We start from the raw sequence: 18,003 nt of genomic DNA, 5'->3' as shown, positions 1-18,003 counted from the left end.
TAAAGTCAATTTCTATAAAATAAAGACCATAGATTACTTGCAATATTACTCACACATAAAAAGCAAAGAAAAAGAGAAACATTTACAGTGATAAAAGATACAATAAGACTAAAGCTAAGTAGCTGCAAGCTTTTCCTTTTTTCTGGCTTAACTTATATTTTTAAATTCTTACTTTATCTATCAAGGGGTTTTCTTGGCAAGATTTGTTCAGGAGGGTTTGCCATTGCCTTTCTCTGAGGCTCATTTTATGACTTGTCCTATGTAATCAGTTAGATTTTCACAGCCTAGCAGGGGTTGAACCCTGGTCTCCCAGAGTCCTAGTACAACACTTGGACCACTGCACAACAGTGGTACGTTACCTGGTACCAGAATGACGTTTCATTTGCTATTGGGCAAGACTCCAAATATGGGCTGTCTAACTTAAGATGCAGGGTAGGGGGATCCCCATGAGATTATAAGATGTTGAGTGTTTGGTACAACCCTTCTAAATATTACAATTTTATTATTTTTTGAACTATGAACTATTAGTTTAACCAGCTTTTTTTCCAATAGGAATCAGGCAGCACTTTTGAGACTAGTATATTTTGTTATGAGCTTTCATGGATACTAATTAATACAAAAACTTATAAAAATCATTGTTGAAGGTGCTGATTGATTTCTTAATTTCCTTACCCCCTTTCCATTTAATGTCCAATCAGGCTAATACAGCAATCTCTTTGAAAAACATTCCTATGAAATTCCACATCATTTGCCTACATTTAGGCCTTGACGTTGTGTAAAGGGAGAAGTAAAAACTAAGATGCTTTGCTTTAAGAACTCATTACCTGTACATTTACGACTAGAAGCTAAGATTCCAACTCTATGATTCTAGTTAGTAGTACAATTACTACAGGACTGTTCAGCTCTTTTCATTCTGCCATGACAGACAATACATTGTGGTGAAGTTTCTAAATACCTCTTAAATTTAGCCCTCTATAGAATGAAGTTTCAGGGATCTATCCTTAAGCTTAAAGATAAATAAGTTGTTGAACCACTCAAGGGAGAAGTTATTTCAGGAAAAGTCAATTAATCTCATATGTAAATTGAATCTTTCCTTCTACTGGTGGCCACAGACAACTCCTATGGAGTTTAATCATCAAGGTGGTTAAGGTATAAGTGTAGTTGGACACACATCGGTGTGATATTCAGAGATAAATTATCAAAGGCACCTCCAACAACATCCAAAAATCACCAGTGATGGGCCAGCCATTAAAGCTTTATCAGGCAAGGTGTTAAAAACCATACAAGAGTTAAAAAAAAATGATGTTAGTCAGGCCTGCATTTTGCTATTTCTGTTCTCAGTTCAAACAGCATGGAGGGATGTTTTTTGCAGGCCGGCACTTCCTCCTGGCTGTGTGGTTACTGGGAGATTGTCAAAGTCCAGGAAATTTAACATCCATTTGCAAAACAAAAAGATACTTTTTCAATCCAATATGTCTCCATCATTTGTCAGGGCATAGCCTGCAGTTGGGCTCCGGTTGGATAAATCCACACAAATTCTGTTGAAATTTTGCTTCTGATGCCCGACTTAGTGTTTCTATTATCTGCAAACATTTCACCGAGATACTGTTAGTGACATCTGTGTACATAAGACAGGAGGCAGAGGGGGCTAGTCCTTTCCTCATCAAAACCCACACCCAGCAAGCTGTCAAGCACAAGCCCTGGCAGGGACTACTACTATTTTTCAGTGGGGGGGGGGGGGGGGGGAGAAAAAAAAATTCAATAATGCGGCTGGTCTGGGCTGTGAGATGGGAAAGAAGAGTACACTTGCATCTGAGAGCATGCTCGTCCTCCTCCAAGCTGAGACTACCTGTGTTTCCAACATCTGAATTGCTTACCCTCTCCACTGGTAAGCTCAGAAACCTCTCCAGGGGCTTCAGGAGCCACTGGTCCAAGAGGGGACATGGAACCGTACAAGTAGAGCTTTATGTTCCACCTTCTTGATGTAGGAATTCTCTTTATCCAATTTTCTAAGAAAGGGGGGCCTATTTGCACTTAATAGCAAGCCATAATAGCAAGACTGCCAATTTATCCAAAATATTCTGTATTCCCCAACAGGTATCTGACAGCAAATCACAAACTGTAAATGGGAGAAAAGGAACTTAACACTCTGTAGACATTTATTTGAATGTAGTCAACACTATAATCAAGATACTGCAAGTGTCCACTTAAATATTAGTTTAAGATTCTTCCATACAGTTTAATAATCAAGTATAAGGATTTTGTCAATGAATGGGGGTAATTTATTTAAGATTTAATGAAAAAATATAATTCATCTTGTTTTTAATCTGCATAAGATAACTTTTTGTATTTACCGTAATTAAAAACAACAAAGAGGTACCTTAAGTGTGGCCATTGAACACTTCACCAACCTTAAGAAATTTACAGTAGGTTGTACCACAGTAGGTCAACCAAGTATAAGCATTTACAACAAATCACATCAGTTTACAGTTTACATTTTACATTAACGCTGATTAGTCTGTCTGCCACTTGAGTACTGAGATTTCACAGCAGTTTAAAACAATTGTTCCATCCATACCATTTTAGTAAACAAAGGATAGACAGAACTCATTCTGGTTTGACATTAAGACTAATTTCAAGTTGGTCTGTTTTATTTCATCTATAAGTTAAAGATAACTTAAAGCCAAGAATATACTATTTAAATGGACAGTCAATTGTACATTATCAGATTTCATCCAAGCAGAAAACATGCCATTTACTTAAATGACCTGTAGTCAGACTTTGGGGCAGCAAATAACAAAGAAGCCATCCCTACACAGTAGAATATTATTCAAAATTTTTATTTAAAAGAATATCATTACCAAAGGCAGACAGTTATTTACAGAGTAAGATTCCATTTCACATATCCATGTGCATTTAACTTCAGTCTGTGAGGGTGCTGAGGGATGCTATTGCACTGTTCCAACAAGCCATGACAAATTTTATGTTGCTATGAAGCAGCAAGGAGGATCAAAACAGGAATAGCAGCCATATGGATGAGAAAAACCTCAACTATTTGTGCCTCAAAAGGTTTGGATCATGTGCAAGAGGACTTTAAGTATGTTAAAGTTTTTCATAAACTTCTGTGACCTGAAACTCAATGGAAATGCAATGAAACCATGGCTCAAATTCCATAATCTTCACAAAATGGGTTATAATGCAAGATATTTGAACCAGTTTTCAAGTCCCAATTCTGTGCTTCCTATATTGGCTGCGATACAGTGGTTGCCATCACATGTATTTCACTGCTGTGAACTGTGATGCACTCCATGCTATGACTGCATTTTGACTGTGCCAGTAGTGCTAGTAGTAGCAGCAGTAGCCCCAGTGCCTTCAGCAATTCTATGCTTGGGAGATTTTGTAGAGTGTGTTGTAACCCATGAATGTTTTAGCACCTCTTCTAGTGGCAACCTCTGGTATGGGTTATGCTTCAGAAGCTTTGAGATCAGATCCCGAGCACCTTCCGTTACAAAAGGAGGAAACTTGTAGTCAACCTTTAAACAAAAGAAACAGTTACTGTTAAATATGCTGTTTTGATGACTTAGAAGTTTTGGTTTAAGATACATTTCAGATCCAGTCTTTAATGGATCTATTTGACATCTGACATTTATTATGCTAGTTGGGCTAAATTTTATGAAAGTAAAGTAATTTCTGTGGGTTTAAATTTTGATTCTCTCCTTTTACTAACCGAAAAGGAGTGTGTTGAATCTATTAGGGTCTGCCTTGCAGAGAGAGAACATCAACTGACATATCCAACTCCTCCTAGAGTGTGTTTTCCAGCAATGCTTGGTATCCCCTCCCCCCCCCCCTTTGCAGGGTAGGATTCCGGATTATTTTCAAACCCTTTCACTGCTGATGTCGAGGAAGGCCTTTTTGCTTGCAAGATTGAATGTACACCCCTCAAATGTGACCAGGGGCAGGTATTTGCAGACACCATTTTTGAATCGTGTATGTCACTGATCAAGCTCCAGATGTTCTCCATCATATTGTATTGCTTTGTCCATTGTATATAATTCCGAGGGAAAAATTGTTAAGAAGGCTATTGGAAATGAATATCTTTTTGTATGGGCTATCAGTGGAATACTTATTGGAAGATCGGAACCCACATATTACCAGGCTAATGGTCTGTTGTATTCTTTTAAAGTATTTTAAACATCTTTATCTTTTTAACTATATTTTATTTTTTATGCAACCTGTATTAATATTGTATTAATTTAATTCTGTTTTAATGTAATATTTTTCTATTTTTTAAAATTGTACTGTTTTTAATCTTGTATGACACTCTGGGTCCCAGTTTTGAGAAGAGGGTAGAATATAAATAAATGTAATAATAATAATAATAATAATAATAATAGTGATAGGGTAAAGCAACACATTTTAGCAAGGAGAAATTCTAATCTCCTTATAGGGCCAGAAAACTTGAGGCAATGACACTGCCCCTCAAAAAGCCAGATACAGGTGTTCTGTAACACTCCAGCAGAAAATTTCCGGGTAAATAATTCAGGCATCATTATATAAGCACCAAATAATGTAATCTGCCTTACCTTTGAAATAGCTCTATATGTTTCCTGGTATGTTTCAGCCTCAAAAGGTGGCTTTCCTACCAGAAATTCATAACACAGGACACCAAGGCTCCACAGGTCTACCTTTTCATCATGTGTTCTACCCTCAATCATTTCAGGTGGCAAGTAGTCAAGGGTACCACACAGAGTTGATCTCCTAAAATGTGAAAGTATTTATAAGTTAACAAACTGAAATTTGATAACCTAGACAGGGTTTGTTTAGAACAGATGCAACTACAAAATATTTTCCATGCAACTATCTGCATTTTTTGTCCTGTTCACAACTTTTTTAAGGCGCTATGTCCCTAAGTGCAGATTGGTTTAACAACCACTGCTAAGTGCTCAAAATAGCAACTTCTTATGGGATAAGTAAACCAAGTTATCTACTCTGGACCCTTTAATGGAATTTCATTGGTGTTAATCATCTAAACAGCTCCAGCTCAAGCAGTAAGGACAAACACTGTTCTCTATTTCTCACTGTCACTGAGAAATTAAGAGGTAATAGTGGCATACTTGGAGAAATCTAGAGGTTTACAGCAGGGGTACAAGAGGAGTCTTTCAACCATTCTAAGACAGAAAATAATCTGTTCCCGATGCATAGCAGAAAAGGATAAAGCCATGAAATACAGAGCATGAAGGAAGATGCACTGCTCAGGCTTCCTGCAGTATACAGTATCCTGGTGGAGAATATACTTTGCATTCTGAACAAAGACACTCTTAGGCGCTGAAGCTACAACATTCACTTAGAATCTAAAAAGCTCTCAAAAAGCCGTTTCCCTCCTTTCGGATTCTTAGAGCACCAGAAACAATTGCTAAGCTGTTTTCACATAACTGACCACCTCAAAAACAATCCAATTCCTGTTGAAGTCATCCCTAATTTGGTACAGTATATTCTCACAATATTAAACACACTCTTGAACCTGAATATTCCATGTACTCTTACCTAGAGGATGGAGCATGCACGGACCATCCAAAATCAGCAATTTTTAGCTCTCCATTTGATCCCAGCAGTAGGTTTTCAGGCTTTATGTCCCTATGAATTACTCTTTTCGAGTGACAGTAAGATAGAGCATCCGCCAGTTCAGTCATATACTGGTGGGGGGAAAAAATTGAAGCCTTATAGATGGAAGTAATCAGATATAATAATGAATGGGTAGTGGCTGAGTATAATGCTAATAGGTTACACTATGCCCAAATACCAAAAAAGGCATGGGGAATAAATGGGAAACACTTAGTAAGCAAGAAATATTTACTGCAGGACAAACAACTTTTACAATTACACTCATCCCTCCCTTGCGGTCTCTCTCCTTCGCGGATGGGAAGCAGGGAGGGACAAAATGGTGCCAGCAGGAGCAAACCGCCATTGTAACCAAGGGGGGGGGGGGCCACACATATTTGTATTTTCTGGATTTGTGTGGGGGGGGGGGTCCGTATCCCCCGCAAATCAGGAGGGACGACTGTATAGTCTTTTTCTTCCTTCTATCAAAGAAACAATCCAAAACATTACAGAGTAGACAGTTATGCCCACCAATACAGTTCTAATGACAAAACTTCATTTTAATCATATAGAGCAGGAGTGCAGTTTGTAGGCTCCATGTACCCCCTCTCCATCCCAGGCCAGTTTTATGACTGCCGGGGGACAAAAGATACTTTTCTCCAGAATGCCCCCAAATGCAGAATATAGAATGTAGAGAGCACTTCCACCATAGTTGGATCATAAAGAGACCAGCACCCCCTCCTGATTTCTAAAGTACACAGAACATGTACGAGGTACATTTTGTGTGGTTTCCAGTTACAACACCCACACACTCACCATATGGCTTATTATACATAATTATGCTTCTTCCTTCTCGTGAGAAAGGCAAGGGCTTTTTTTTGTACAGCTCCATTCTCAATTTTTCTCTGCCCATAATTTGTTTTTTTCTTTGCTTTGCATTTTAAAACACGACTACAGGCTTTACACACTTGTCAGGATGATTGCATTGAACTGTAGAAAAAGTTAGAGGTCTTAATATTATATTTCCAGAAACACAGGGATCCCTAAAGTTCTAAAGCATCCTGGGCTTTTAAAAATGGAAATAAGAACAAACCATACAACAGGTAGGCAAGCAAGTACAGGGCTGCACTGTCCCTTTTAATATGCAGAAAAAAATAACACTATTCCCATCTACTTCACAAACTTAAAACAGAAGAACAGCCTACCACCACACACACACACAGGCACTCCTCTCTTCCAAACACAATTTCCCCACTCCTCAGCTAGCTAGTGCAGCAACAGATCACATCATAAACATATTGTTTTTGTCAACAAGGGTGGGAGGAATGGATAACTCCAAGGCCATTGAAGTCTCAATCCCCAGTCACAGGGGCTTTTTGGAACCATAAAAATTACCAAAAAAATGCAGACATGGGGAAGTGATGAGCCAAATGTAGCCGTTCATTTCCTGAGCCGAGATGGAGAAGTACAGGTAAATCAGATGTGGGCTGCCTGTTGCCTGTTATAGGCTATAGGCAATTTAGTTCCGATTTTGCATTCTGCTGACTAAATACGCAAGCAACAAAGCAGCAGAAAGGCAGACAGTGTACCATTAACTAAAGAAGAAATAATGCAAAAACGCCTGCGTTACGTGTTTTGCGAAAAGCCCGAAAACTCTTTTTCGTAACCGAAATGCTCCAGGAAGTAACAGAATCGAACCCTAGAAATCTCCTCGACCCACAAAAAACCTTCGTACCCAACCTACATGCCCAAGATCATGTTTCAAAGCAGAACGTGTCCTATTAACAAAAGAAAATTTGTATGCGACCTGGCTCAGATAAGTAGAGATGTCAGACAGCAGAACTAGCTGTTGCTTGCTTAGTCTCTACACTCACAGCGACCTCTTTTCCATCAAAGAAAACTTTGGATATGGATAGGCAACCTTAGGTTAAATCCAGTCACCTACAGTATGGAAGTGGTATATGTTTTCAGTGTTTGACTATAATTCTGGAGACCAGGGTCGAATCCCCTATGAAAATGCCTATGAAAATCCACAATTGACCTTGGCAAGTCACATTCTCTCAGTCCCTCAGAAGAAGGCAAAAGCAACACCACTCTGAACAAATCTTGTCAAAAAAGCATAATTTCTGGACAAAACCCTTTGTGTCGCCATAAATAAGAACTGAAGGCACACACCACCACCAAGGTTATTCACAAAATTTTCATTGCAAGAACATACAGTCGCTGTTTCGCTGCTCGTCAAATGTGGAAAGCTTTTGGAGTTCTTTGTATAATTCTCCTCGAGTGCATGCTCTAGGATTAAGTAGACTCTGTGTTGCATCATGGAGTAGCCATATAAGCGAAGTATTAGGATGCCTATAAAAATGCTGTTTTATGAAAGACTATTTAATAATGGAACAACTGTTACAAATTCTTCCCTTGCTTCCATTATACAACTTGATTGCAGAAACCAACTACCGTGCATCCTTCACTTACACAGGGGATCCATTCAGGGAACTCCCCCCCCTCCCGCCTAAGGGAAAATACTAGCATATGAGAAGCCCCATGTAAAAAAGGGGCTTGTGCCTGCGGCGCACATGCCATTCCCTCTTCTGGTATGCTGCAATTTTTAGCCAAGTTCCCATTGGTGGCTACTATCAACAGTAAAAGTTTCCCCTTTGATGCAATTGTCTAGTCCCGTGTACGGCCAGTGCTCATCTCTTACTAAGCCGAGGGAGCCAGCATGACGCACCACACTGTAGTCATGTGGCCAGCATGACTGCAGAGATCAACAGTAACTATTGTCAACTTCAAGGATTCCCATGCCACTACTCTCATAGTGCCTTAGTTCAAAATGCTCTCTGAGAAACCAGGCACTGAGGATATACCCCATGCCGCACAGAAGGCTCCAGTATTAGAGTAGCAATAAAGATTTTTTGCTCTGTCAAGCTAGAATAAACCTGCCCAAATGCTTTTAAGCCTTTTTGGGGAGAAACAAGCTTTTCTTTGTCTTTTCCTTATCCCTCATGAATACTGTTTTATACAACTTATTGCAAGAATTTAGACATTCCTTTTTACTGCAGCTTGTTTGTAGCCAACTCTAATAGTGTCACAAAATGTCTAAGTTTCTATTAATGATTCCTCACCACATGTTTTAAAATGGAATGCCTTTACAGTAATCAGAAGGTGGAACAACAATTACTGTCATTTGTTAGAGTCACGGCCAACATCTTACATTAAACACTGACTGATCCTTCACCCCAGGAGAGGGAGAAAAATGTTGGTAGAAGACTGGAAATCTACAGTTAAATGCTTTGGGAAGCATTAATTAAAGGGATCTATCTAAAAAACACTTTGCAAAACACAAAGCCAAAAACAGTGAATAAATCTGTCTCAACTCCCTAAAACAGTTCTTTTATAGTAATCAAATGTCCTTCATGTGCAACACAGCATGCCTTTGAAACAGTTCTCTGTACTACAAGCCTTTCGGCAATACCATACATACTCACATTAAGTCGAGGGCAAGTTTTGGGGGCAAAATTGTGGGATTTGAAATGACCCATGGATAAGTTGACGGTAAAACTTAAGTGGGTGGTAAAGGAGGGAGCAAAGGAAAACAGTGTCAAAGCCCTTACAAAATTCAGCAGGCTGATTGTGCTCACCCCTAAAAGACTGGATGGAGAGAGAAAGCGGGAGCTCAATGCTTTCTTTCACCAGGGGACGGTTCCTCTCTCTCTATATCTTCAGACACTCATTCACTCTATATATATATATCTATATATATATGAATGAGTTAAGGTACAGTACTTACATGACCCGTGGTAAAGTGTACTTGGGTTTGTTGGGGTCAGTTTTTTTTACTAAAATTTCTAGACTTTAATATAAGTACATACAGTATACTTAAATTCCTACAGAAATCTTCCTGCTATTCAACTATACCTAAAGTTAACAGCACCATGACTACAGCATATCTGCAGTGTCTTCCATACAAAATCTAGGTTAAAACTGAAGTGATGTCAGCAACAAAAAAAGGAGAATCATTGTAGCGGCTCATCCCAGGCAGCTGGACACATTCTTCAGAAATTCCTAAAAAATCAGATTTAGACACATTAATCGTAAAAACATGCAAGATAGCCATTTTCAATCAACCTTACCGAAGGGTGAGACTGTATTTCCACCTCTCGACGCAGCTGATGTTCAACACCTGCTTTTTCCAATTGTGACTTAAACAAGACTTTCAGTGCCAGAAATGAACTTGCTCTCCTTTTCACGAGCCAGGTACACATTCCCAAATTTCCCTTTGCCCAAGGGACGTCCAATTTCAAAGTCATCCAGTGACCACTGTTTTCTTTAATAAATAAAAATGAAAGTAATCTTTCATTTGCTAACTTAAAAAGAGCAAGCAGTGTTTGTGTCTTGCAAAAGCAGGCAGTTAAGTCAACCACATAACCCTGATGCAAAATTATTCCTCTACCGGAAAAGACAACTTTAAGGGGTACATTTTTGTTTCAGTGTTAAAATTATCATTTCATGATGTAAGTACTTACTTATCAATATGAAAATAGTAAATCACTTCTTCATCCTTAATTACAGCATGCATCCAAAATGTTTATATCGAAATATGAGCCCTGGCAGTCAGATCAAGTTATTCAGCATCCTCATCCATGAGGTCGACCAAGAGTATGGAGAAGCACGGAAGGCAACAGATCCCATGCTTATTCCCCATGAATGGTACCTGAAGTTTGACTATAACTGGTAAACTTATTGTATTGGACAAAGCCCTAGAATAGGCTAGGTAAACAGCACTAGCTGCTTTCTGATGTATTCTGCGACAATATTACAAATTGGTTATTTCTTAACTTCTACCTCTGATGTAGAGATTCATTTACTACTGTGCCCATGTCCTACTCTGGAGAGCAGAAAAGTCTGTTCAATATGACACTCCTTGATATTTAAACAGTCTTAACCTTCTCTTCTCCATGTAAACACACATGCCCCTAAGTCACTCCTCATGGGCTTGTTTGAGCCTTTACCATTTGGTTGCCATCTCTGACAAGCTTCCAGTTTCAACATTCGAAGAGTTCATGTACCCCAGCCCTTTGGACTCGCGCTGCCACAGCTCCGCTCTCACTAACCCTGGCCAATTTAGAAGGATCCAAAACCCCTATTCCAGCAGGCATTCCCCGACTAATATCCTTGGGCTCCCCTCTTGTGGCAGAGCTGGCTATGGGGCTTTGTTATTGTTTTGCCTTGTTTTTTTTTTATGTCATTTCGATTGTTTTTACGTTGTGAGCCCCCTCATGTAAAGGATATAAATAACCACAACGCATTTTTCTTTTATTAGTCATTTTTTTTGTATCATATCTTTCTTCAATTATGTACCACATTGGACAGTGTTCCAGGGATATTCTGACTGAAGTAGAATAGAATGGCACTATTACTTCCCTCGTCTAGACACTATACACCTTCTAAAGCCAGGAATGCTGAGCACAGGATCACTTTTTCAATGCACAACAATGCTCAATTCTATTCATTCCGAAGATCCGGATACACATAAGTACTGTACTTGTACAGTAACCATTAGATAGATAAGAATCCACCTTCCAAGTTTCCACCAACAGAAAAAATATACAGCCACTTTTTTGTTTCACTTGACTTGTTTCCCCTTTACTTTCATTCTTTGGATCTGATGCCCATTTGTTTTCAGTCTTCTGATCTGGTGCAACTTCTGATACAGGCTTTTTCCCTGCAGGTAAAAAGTTCATTTTTTATGGGCAGTGCTTAAACATGGAAGAATTCTTGTGTCCCTTTCAACCAATACTGAACCAATATTGAAACTGAATCCAGACAAGACGGAGGTGCTCATGGTAGGGCCCTGAAACCAAGAATGGGGTGCAACCTCCAGTCCTGGATGGGTCACATCTCCTCCTAGTGAACTGTGTTCGCAATCTGGGGGTGCTCCTGGACTGCGTCGCTCCTGATGACAAATCAGGTAAATGCGACTGGTCAGGAGTGCCTGTTATCAGCTCGCTGATATGCCAGCTGCGCCCCTTTTACAGTAAGGGATCTCGAGACAGTTGTGCACGCGCTGGTAACCTCACGCCTTGACTTCTGTATGCACTCTACATGGGGCTACCCCTGTGCTTGACTCGGAAATTACAGCTGGTTCAAACATGGCAGCCAGGCTTGTCTCAGGAAACATCTAGGAGGGACACACATTACTCCGGTTTGAGGTCCCTCCACTGGCTGCCTATCAAGCTTCCGGGCCAGTACAAGGTGTTGGTTATCACCTTTAAAGCCCTAAATGGCTTGGGTCCAAGCTATCTCAGGGACCGCCTCCTCCGTACAATCCTCCCCGCGGCTCTCCGGTCCTCTGGGAGGACTTACTGCAGCCTTTAAAATCTAGGCTTGCGGCGACCTCCCAGAGGGCGTCTCTGCTGTCGCCCCAAACTCTGGAACGACCTGCGAATGAGATCCATCAGATAACATCATTAGACAGCTTTAAAAAAGCAGTCAAGCGATCTCTTCCGGCAGGCCTTTCCAGATTAACATCCGGCCCAGGTTCCTGATTCCCTCACTTCCTCCGGCCCCATCTTAGTGATGTTGAGGATCACAGAGGATATCACGGTTTTTAGTTTTTAATTGTTGTTTTTATGCTTTGATATTGTGTTTTTTAATATGTCCTACTGTTTAATACTGTCTTAAGGGGGGAGGGATAAAGTGTTTTTAATTTTATATTTTATATTTTACTCTTGTCAACGCCCGGAGTGGTTTCCCATGAGCGGTAACAATAATATTATATACAAATTATTACTACTTATTTTATTATACCCAGTGACGTTTTCTTGAAGTGTGCATATATTTTACTTGAGGCTTGTCCCTTTGTTGTTTTTGTCATTTCTAATTTATGGCAACCCTAAGTTGAAACCTTCACAAGTTTTCTTGTATTTGTTCAGAGGGGTTTGGCCAGTGCCTTCTTCTGAAGCTGATAGAGGGTGACTTGCCCAAGGTCACCATGTGGGTTTTCATGAGTGATTGGGGATTTGAACCCTGGCCTCCAAAGTCTTTGTCCAACATCCAAACCACTACGTGGCACTGCCCCTTTAGTATATGGGAAAGCCATCAACAAATTTTGTATGAAGTCATAGACACTTAAATAGTAGTACGTACCAGGCAGCGCAGGCGTCTGAGAGATTTCTTTGGGTTTGTTTGGATTTACACTTTTTGATGTTGGATGAACAAGAGATGTTGGTCGGTGCTGGCTTAACTGGTTAGTGTGTTTTGAATTTGGAACACCAGGTTTCTGTAGCTGAATAGGAACTCGCTGAGGAACATTTGAAGCAGTCAGAACACACTGTGCTTGAACTTTATTTCCATGTGTCTTGTTCTGAGTCACAGGAACACGCTTTGGACCATCTAAAACTGTTGCCTGCTTTAGAAAAATATACCTGTAAATAATATGTGAACTCCAATTTTTTCAGTTGTGAGAAACTACATGTGAAAAAGATCTAAGAATCCAAGTAGACCACAAGCTGAACATAAGTCAACAATGCAATGCGGCAGCTAACAAGGCCAATATGATTCTAGGCTGCATCAACAGAAGTATAGTGTCTAGATCAGAAGTAATAGTCCCACTATATTCTGCTCTGGTTAGGCCCCACCTGGAATATTGTGTCCAGTTCTGGGCACCACAATTCAAAAAGGACATTGAGAAACTGGAGCGTGTCCAAAGGAGGGCAACTAAAATGGTGAAGGGTCTGGAAACTATGCCCTATGAGGAATGACTGAGGGAGCTGGGGCTGTTTAGCCTGGAGAAGAGAAGGTTAAGAGCTGATATGATAGCCCTGTTTAAATATTTGAAGGGATGTCATGTTGAGGAGGGAGCGAGCTTGTTTTCTGCTGCTCCAGAGACTAGGACCCAGAGCAATGGATGCAAGCTCCAGGAAAAGAGATTCCACCTTAACATTAGAAGGAACTTCCTGGAAATAAGGGCTGTTTGACAATGGAACACACTCCCTCGGCGTGTGGTGGAGTCTCCTTCTTTAGAGGTCTTCAAACAGAGGCTGGATCGCCATCTGTCGGGGATGCTTTGATTGAGAGTTCCTGCATGGCAGGGGGTTGGACTGGATGGCCCTAGTGGTCTCTTCCAACTATGATTCTGTATCTATCCTGCACTCTGCCCATCTTCATAACAAACTTTTTATCTTCCCAAGGAAATTGTCAGTTTGATATTTGAATTTGTATCCTGCTTATATACAAGACTAGGCTACCTGCTGCTGGACAGTGGGGGAATGGATTGAAGATACCATCGAGGTATCTCTTGACTACTGAAAAGGATAGTATCAACTATTTCCAGAAGGTAAGGTAACCTGTTAGGCTGAGCTTGTTCAACAAATTTGACAATTTTAGTAGCTTCTTCTTTATACTCATTAACAACAAAGATGGAGGGTCTTCAGAAGATTATTCAGCACAAACTCAGCAGTATGATGCTGTAAGAGACCAAGTAGTCTCAGATTCTGTTTTGTCTGAACAAGCCAATGTTAACAATAGCTTTGTAGCACACATATAGGAAACTGACGAAAACTCACAACATTCCTCATCAGCTCAATACCATCAGCCTGCAATCCACCCACGAAATGGAGCAAAGGTACTCTCAAGATCTATGGGCCTTTGATGGAAGGGAAGAAATCTCAGCAAGACTTCCTAGCCTTCTGAACAGAGTACCATTACCATGCCTTAAGCCAGGCATGAATGAACATGCCTCGTGTTACTTGTTGGGGGGGGGGGGGGGGGAGAACTACACTAAAGATGCCACAGTACACAATCAAACCATATGGAACGACCTGCGGGAGGAGATCCGTCATATCGCCACCCTAGCAGCCTTTAAAAAGGCTGTTAAGATGGATCTGTTCCGGCAGGTCTTTCCATATTAGCCTCCCCTTGCTGTCAATAACGGTGACCTCTCTCCTGTCTACTCCTGAAGATAAATGTCTGCTACAAAACACCTTAATTTTAACAATTTTTAATTCTTTAGTTAGTATTGTCACTTTATACTGTTTTGCTTTCCCCCCTCTATCAGTTGTTATTTGTATGATTGGGAGAACGGGTTGAGGGAGGGGACTCTGAATGAGAATTTTATTGTATATTGTACTATACTTTGTATTTTATCATTATTTTGTAACCCACCTTGATTCCCTAGGGAAAAGGTAGGCTATAAATAAACTATATTATTATTATTATTATTATTATTATTATTATTAGCTCCCATTATATATTTTTATTAAGGTTAAGGAGGAGGGAGAAATTATGTATGGAGCATTAAAAAAATATGTTAGCTAACGAACCCATGCTATACAATCCTAAATAAAGATTCAAAACTGTTACATGATCACACAGGTTGTCCAGACGAGAATGAGAAAGATAACTGAGAAACAGACTCCATTGGAGGACTGTAATAATTATCCTGGAGACTTGGATAAGTCTGGTATCACAAAGACAACCCACCAATCAGAGGTTACCACAAATGAAACTTTTTAATCCCCAGAAAGAGAATTAGAGGTGATGGCTCACTCGCATTATCTAAAAACTGAAGAAAAAAAGGTTTGAATGAAAATAATCTCCACCTGTTTGTAGTACAAAAACTATCAATAAAATGTTTTGCATGTACCTCTGAGTGCTTGACAGAATATCTACCTTGAAGTGGAGATCAGGGCATTATGCCAGGTTTTTAAAAAAGAAAACAGACTCCCTCCCCCATGTACCAGAGCTGAAGCCACACAATGCTCTCATTCCCTCATACATGAAAAACTGACACCAGCCTAAACTCTCTCAATCCAATGATTCAAAGATGTGGGATATTATTCCACAAAATGGCAACTATAGCTAGCTGGTGGCACAGTGGTTAAATGCCTGTACTGCTGCCACTCACTCAAAACCTAAGGTTGCAAATTCAAGACCAGCAAAAGGGCTCAAGCTCAGGCTTGCATCCTTCTGAGGAGGTCGCTAAAATGAGAACCCAGATTGTTGGGGGCAAATTAGCTTATAGTTGTAAACCGCTTAAACACTGCTTAGGCGGTATGAAGCAGTATATAAACGAAGCTTGTTTGTTTTCTTTTGAAAATATCCTACCGTCACCACTATAACCGACCATAATCAATACAAGGCATATTACAGATGAAAATCCAATTGAAAACACTAGCTCTTACAGTTTGCAAAGCCAACAGTGATACTGTTAAACATCTTGAAGAGATCATTTTACCTTGTTGTGATGACATGGATGTCCATTCAGGTTCTCTTTACCTATTTTTTCCATTATTGCTTGAAGAGAGAAAAAAGGTTTTGTCAGTCAATATGTGCAGGATCCAACTTCCAGATTTTAAATATCCCAACATGCCTTTCAGAAATCTGATATGATTATTTCCATAATGTGAGCCAATGTTCCTCAAAAAAGCATACCTTGAAAGGTTTGGCCATCACACTGATTGCATTTGCCACTCCATTCTGGTTGAAGCAAAAAAGCCAAAAACCCACCCTCCATAGCACTGAAAATGTCTGGGCAGCAAATACCAGGTGCTCTATGCCATATTTCAGAAGGAACTGGCAAACCCACCTCTGAATATTCCCAGCGTAAGAAAGCCCTATGAAAATATATAGGGTTACCTTAAGTCAGTAGGCAACTTGAGGTTATATACACATGCACACACCAGCAGCTCAGAGTAATAAGGGAACACCAGGATTTCCAAATGCAGTTGTCAACAGACCTAAGAGATATGAGCAAATACCCAGAAGTTACCATCTAGGAAGAAAATTTAACTGCATGCCCTAAGGGAGCATTTTAAATTTAGGCTGCATCTGCACTGCAGAAATAATCCAGACTGACTCCACTTTAATTGCCATGGCTCAGTGCTATGGAATCCTAGGAATTGTGGTTTTGTGGGACATTGAGCCTTCTCTGTCAGAGAGCTCTGGTGCCCCAACAAAATACAGTTCCCAGAATTCCATGGCACTGAAACATGGCAGTTAAACGGGTGTCAAACTGGGTTGTTTCTATAGCTCAAATGCAGCCACAGTGAGACAGGTCGCTTGTTGCAAAGCAACTTATCCATCAAGAATACATATACCGTACAGTACTATGTACTACATGAAGAATGACATGAATTGTACCGCTTCAACTTTGCCCCAGGTTCTCTAAACTCTGAAAGTCTCTGGACTAGTCATTTGGATCTGTTTATGAAATTTTCACAAATGCTACCCACACCTTTTAGACTCACATCTGAGCCATGGAGCCCTAGAGCACAGTCTTGTTTCTTCCCCTGAAAATACCTCCCCGCTTTTAAAAGAGTTTAGGCATTCAGATGGTCATTATGACCTAGCCCCAAGCTACCCAAACTCCTTCCAGCTGTGGCTACAAATGTAGTATTGGGGAGCTGTTGAGCGCACACACACACACACAAACCACATCACTATGGATTCATTTTGAATTGGTACTTTATATTACAGTATTATGATGGGAGACAGACCTGCATCCTGATGTCTTCAACTACAAGATATTAAAACTATCTGGAACAGCGAGAAACCTCTGGCTTTAAAAAAAGTGTATGAAACAACTTTGTTGTTCACTGGCCTCTAAAGTAGAATCATAGAATTGTAGAGTTGGAAGAGACCACAAGGGCCATCCAGTCCAACCCCATTCTGCCATGCAGGAACTCCCAATCAAAGCACCTCCAACACATGGCCATCCAGCCTCTGTTGGAAAACCTCCAAGGAAGGAGACTCCATTACAATCCAAGGGAGTTTGTTCCACTGTCGAATAGCCCTTACTGTTAGGAAGTTCCTCTTAATCTTGTGGAATCTCTTTTCCTGCAGTTTGCATCCATTGTTCCGTGTTCTAGTCTCTGGAGCAGCAGAAAACAAGCTTGCTCCCTCCTCAATATGACATCCCTTCAAATATTTAAACAGGGCTATCATATCACCCCTTAACCTTCTCTTCTCCAGGCTAAACACCCCCAGCTCCCTCAGTTGCTCCTCATAGGGCATAGTTTCCAGACCCTTCACCATTTTGGTCGCCGTCCTTTGGACACGCTCCAGTTTTTCCACATCCTTTTAAAATTGTGGTGCCCAGAGCTGGACACAATATTCCAGGTGGGTCCTGACCAAAGCAGAATAGAGTGGCACTATTGCTTCCCTTGATCTAGACACTGTACTTTTATTGATGCAGCCTAAAATCGCATTGGCCTTTTTTGCTGCCACATCACACTGTTGACCCATGTAAAACTTGTGGCCTACTTGGACTCTCAGATTCCTTTCACATGTATCTCATTAATAGAAGTATATGTCTAGAAGTAGACTGAGCGGTCCCTGTTACTTGTCACAACCTAAACCTAGAAACATAACCCGGTTTGGCAGCGCTTTAACTCTTTGTCTGGT

General features: G+C 40.4%; 1 protein-coding gene across 1 annotated transcript in view; it reads right to left on the bottom strand.

Annotated features, from left to right (window-relative positions):
* Positions 1-2,141: 2,141 nt before the first annotated feature.
* Positions 2,142-18,003, bottom strand: part of AURKA (aurora kinase A) — a 90,647-nt gene continuing 74,785 nt past the window's right edge. Inside the window, exons 6-8 of the mRNA XM_042462499.1 lie at positions 5,545-5,693; positions 4,584-4,758; positions 2,142-3,533 (exon numbers count right to left, since the gene is read on the bottom strand). Coding sequence (XP_042318433.1) covers positions 3,312-3,533; positions 4,584-4,758; positions 5,545-5,693 — 546 coding nt within the window. The 3' untranslated portion in view covers positions 2,142-3,311. The remainder of the gene's footprint in view (positions 3,534-4,583; positions 4,759-5,544; positions 5,694-18,003) is intronic.

The sequence above is a fragment of the Sceloporus undulatus genome, chromosome 4 (genome assembly GCF_019175285.1).
Source record: "Sceloporus undulatus isolate JIND9_A2432 ecotype Alabama chromosome 4, SceUnd_v1.1, whole genome shotgun sequence".
NCBI lineage: Eukaryota > Metazoa > Chordata > Lepidosauria > Squamata > Phrynosomatidae > Sceloporus > Sceloporus undulatus.
The sequence above is the reverse complement of the archived record's forward strand: the minus strand, read 5'-3'. Positions and strand labels throughout refer to the sequence as shown.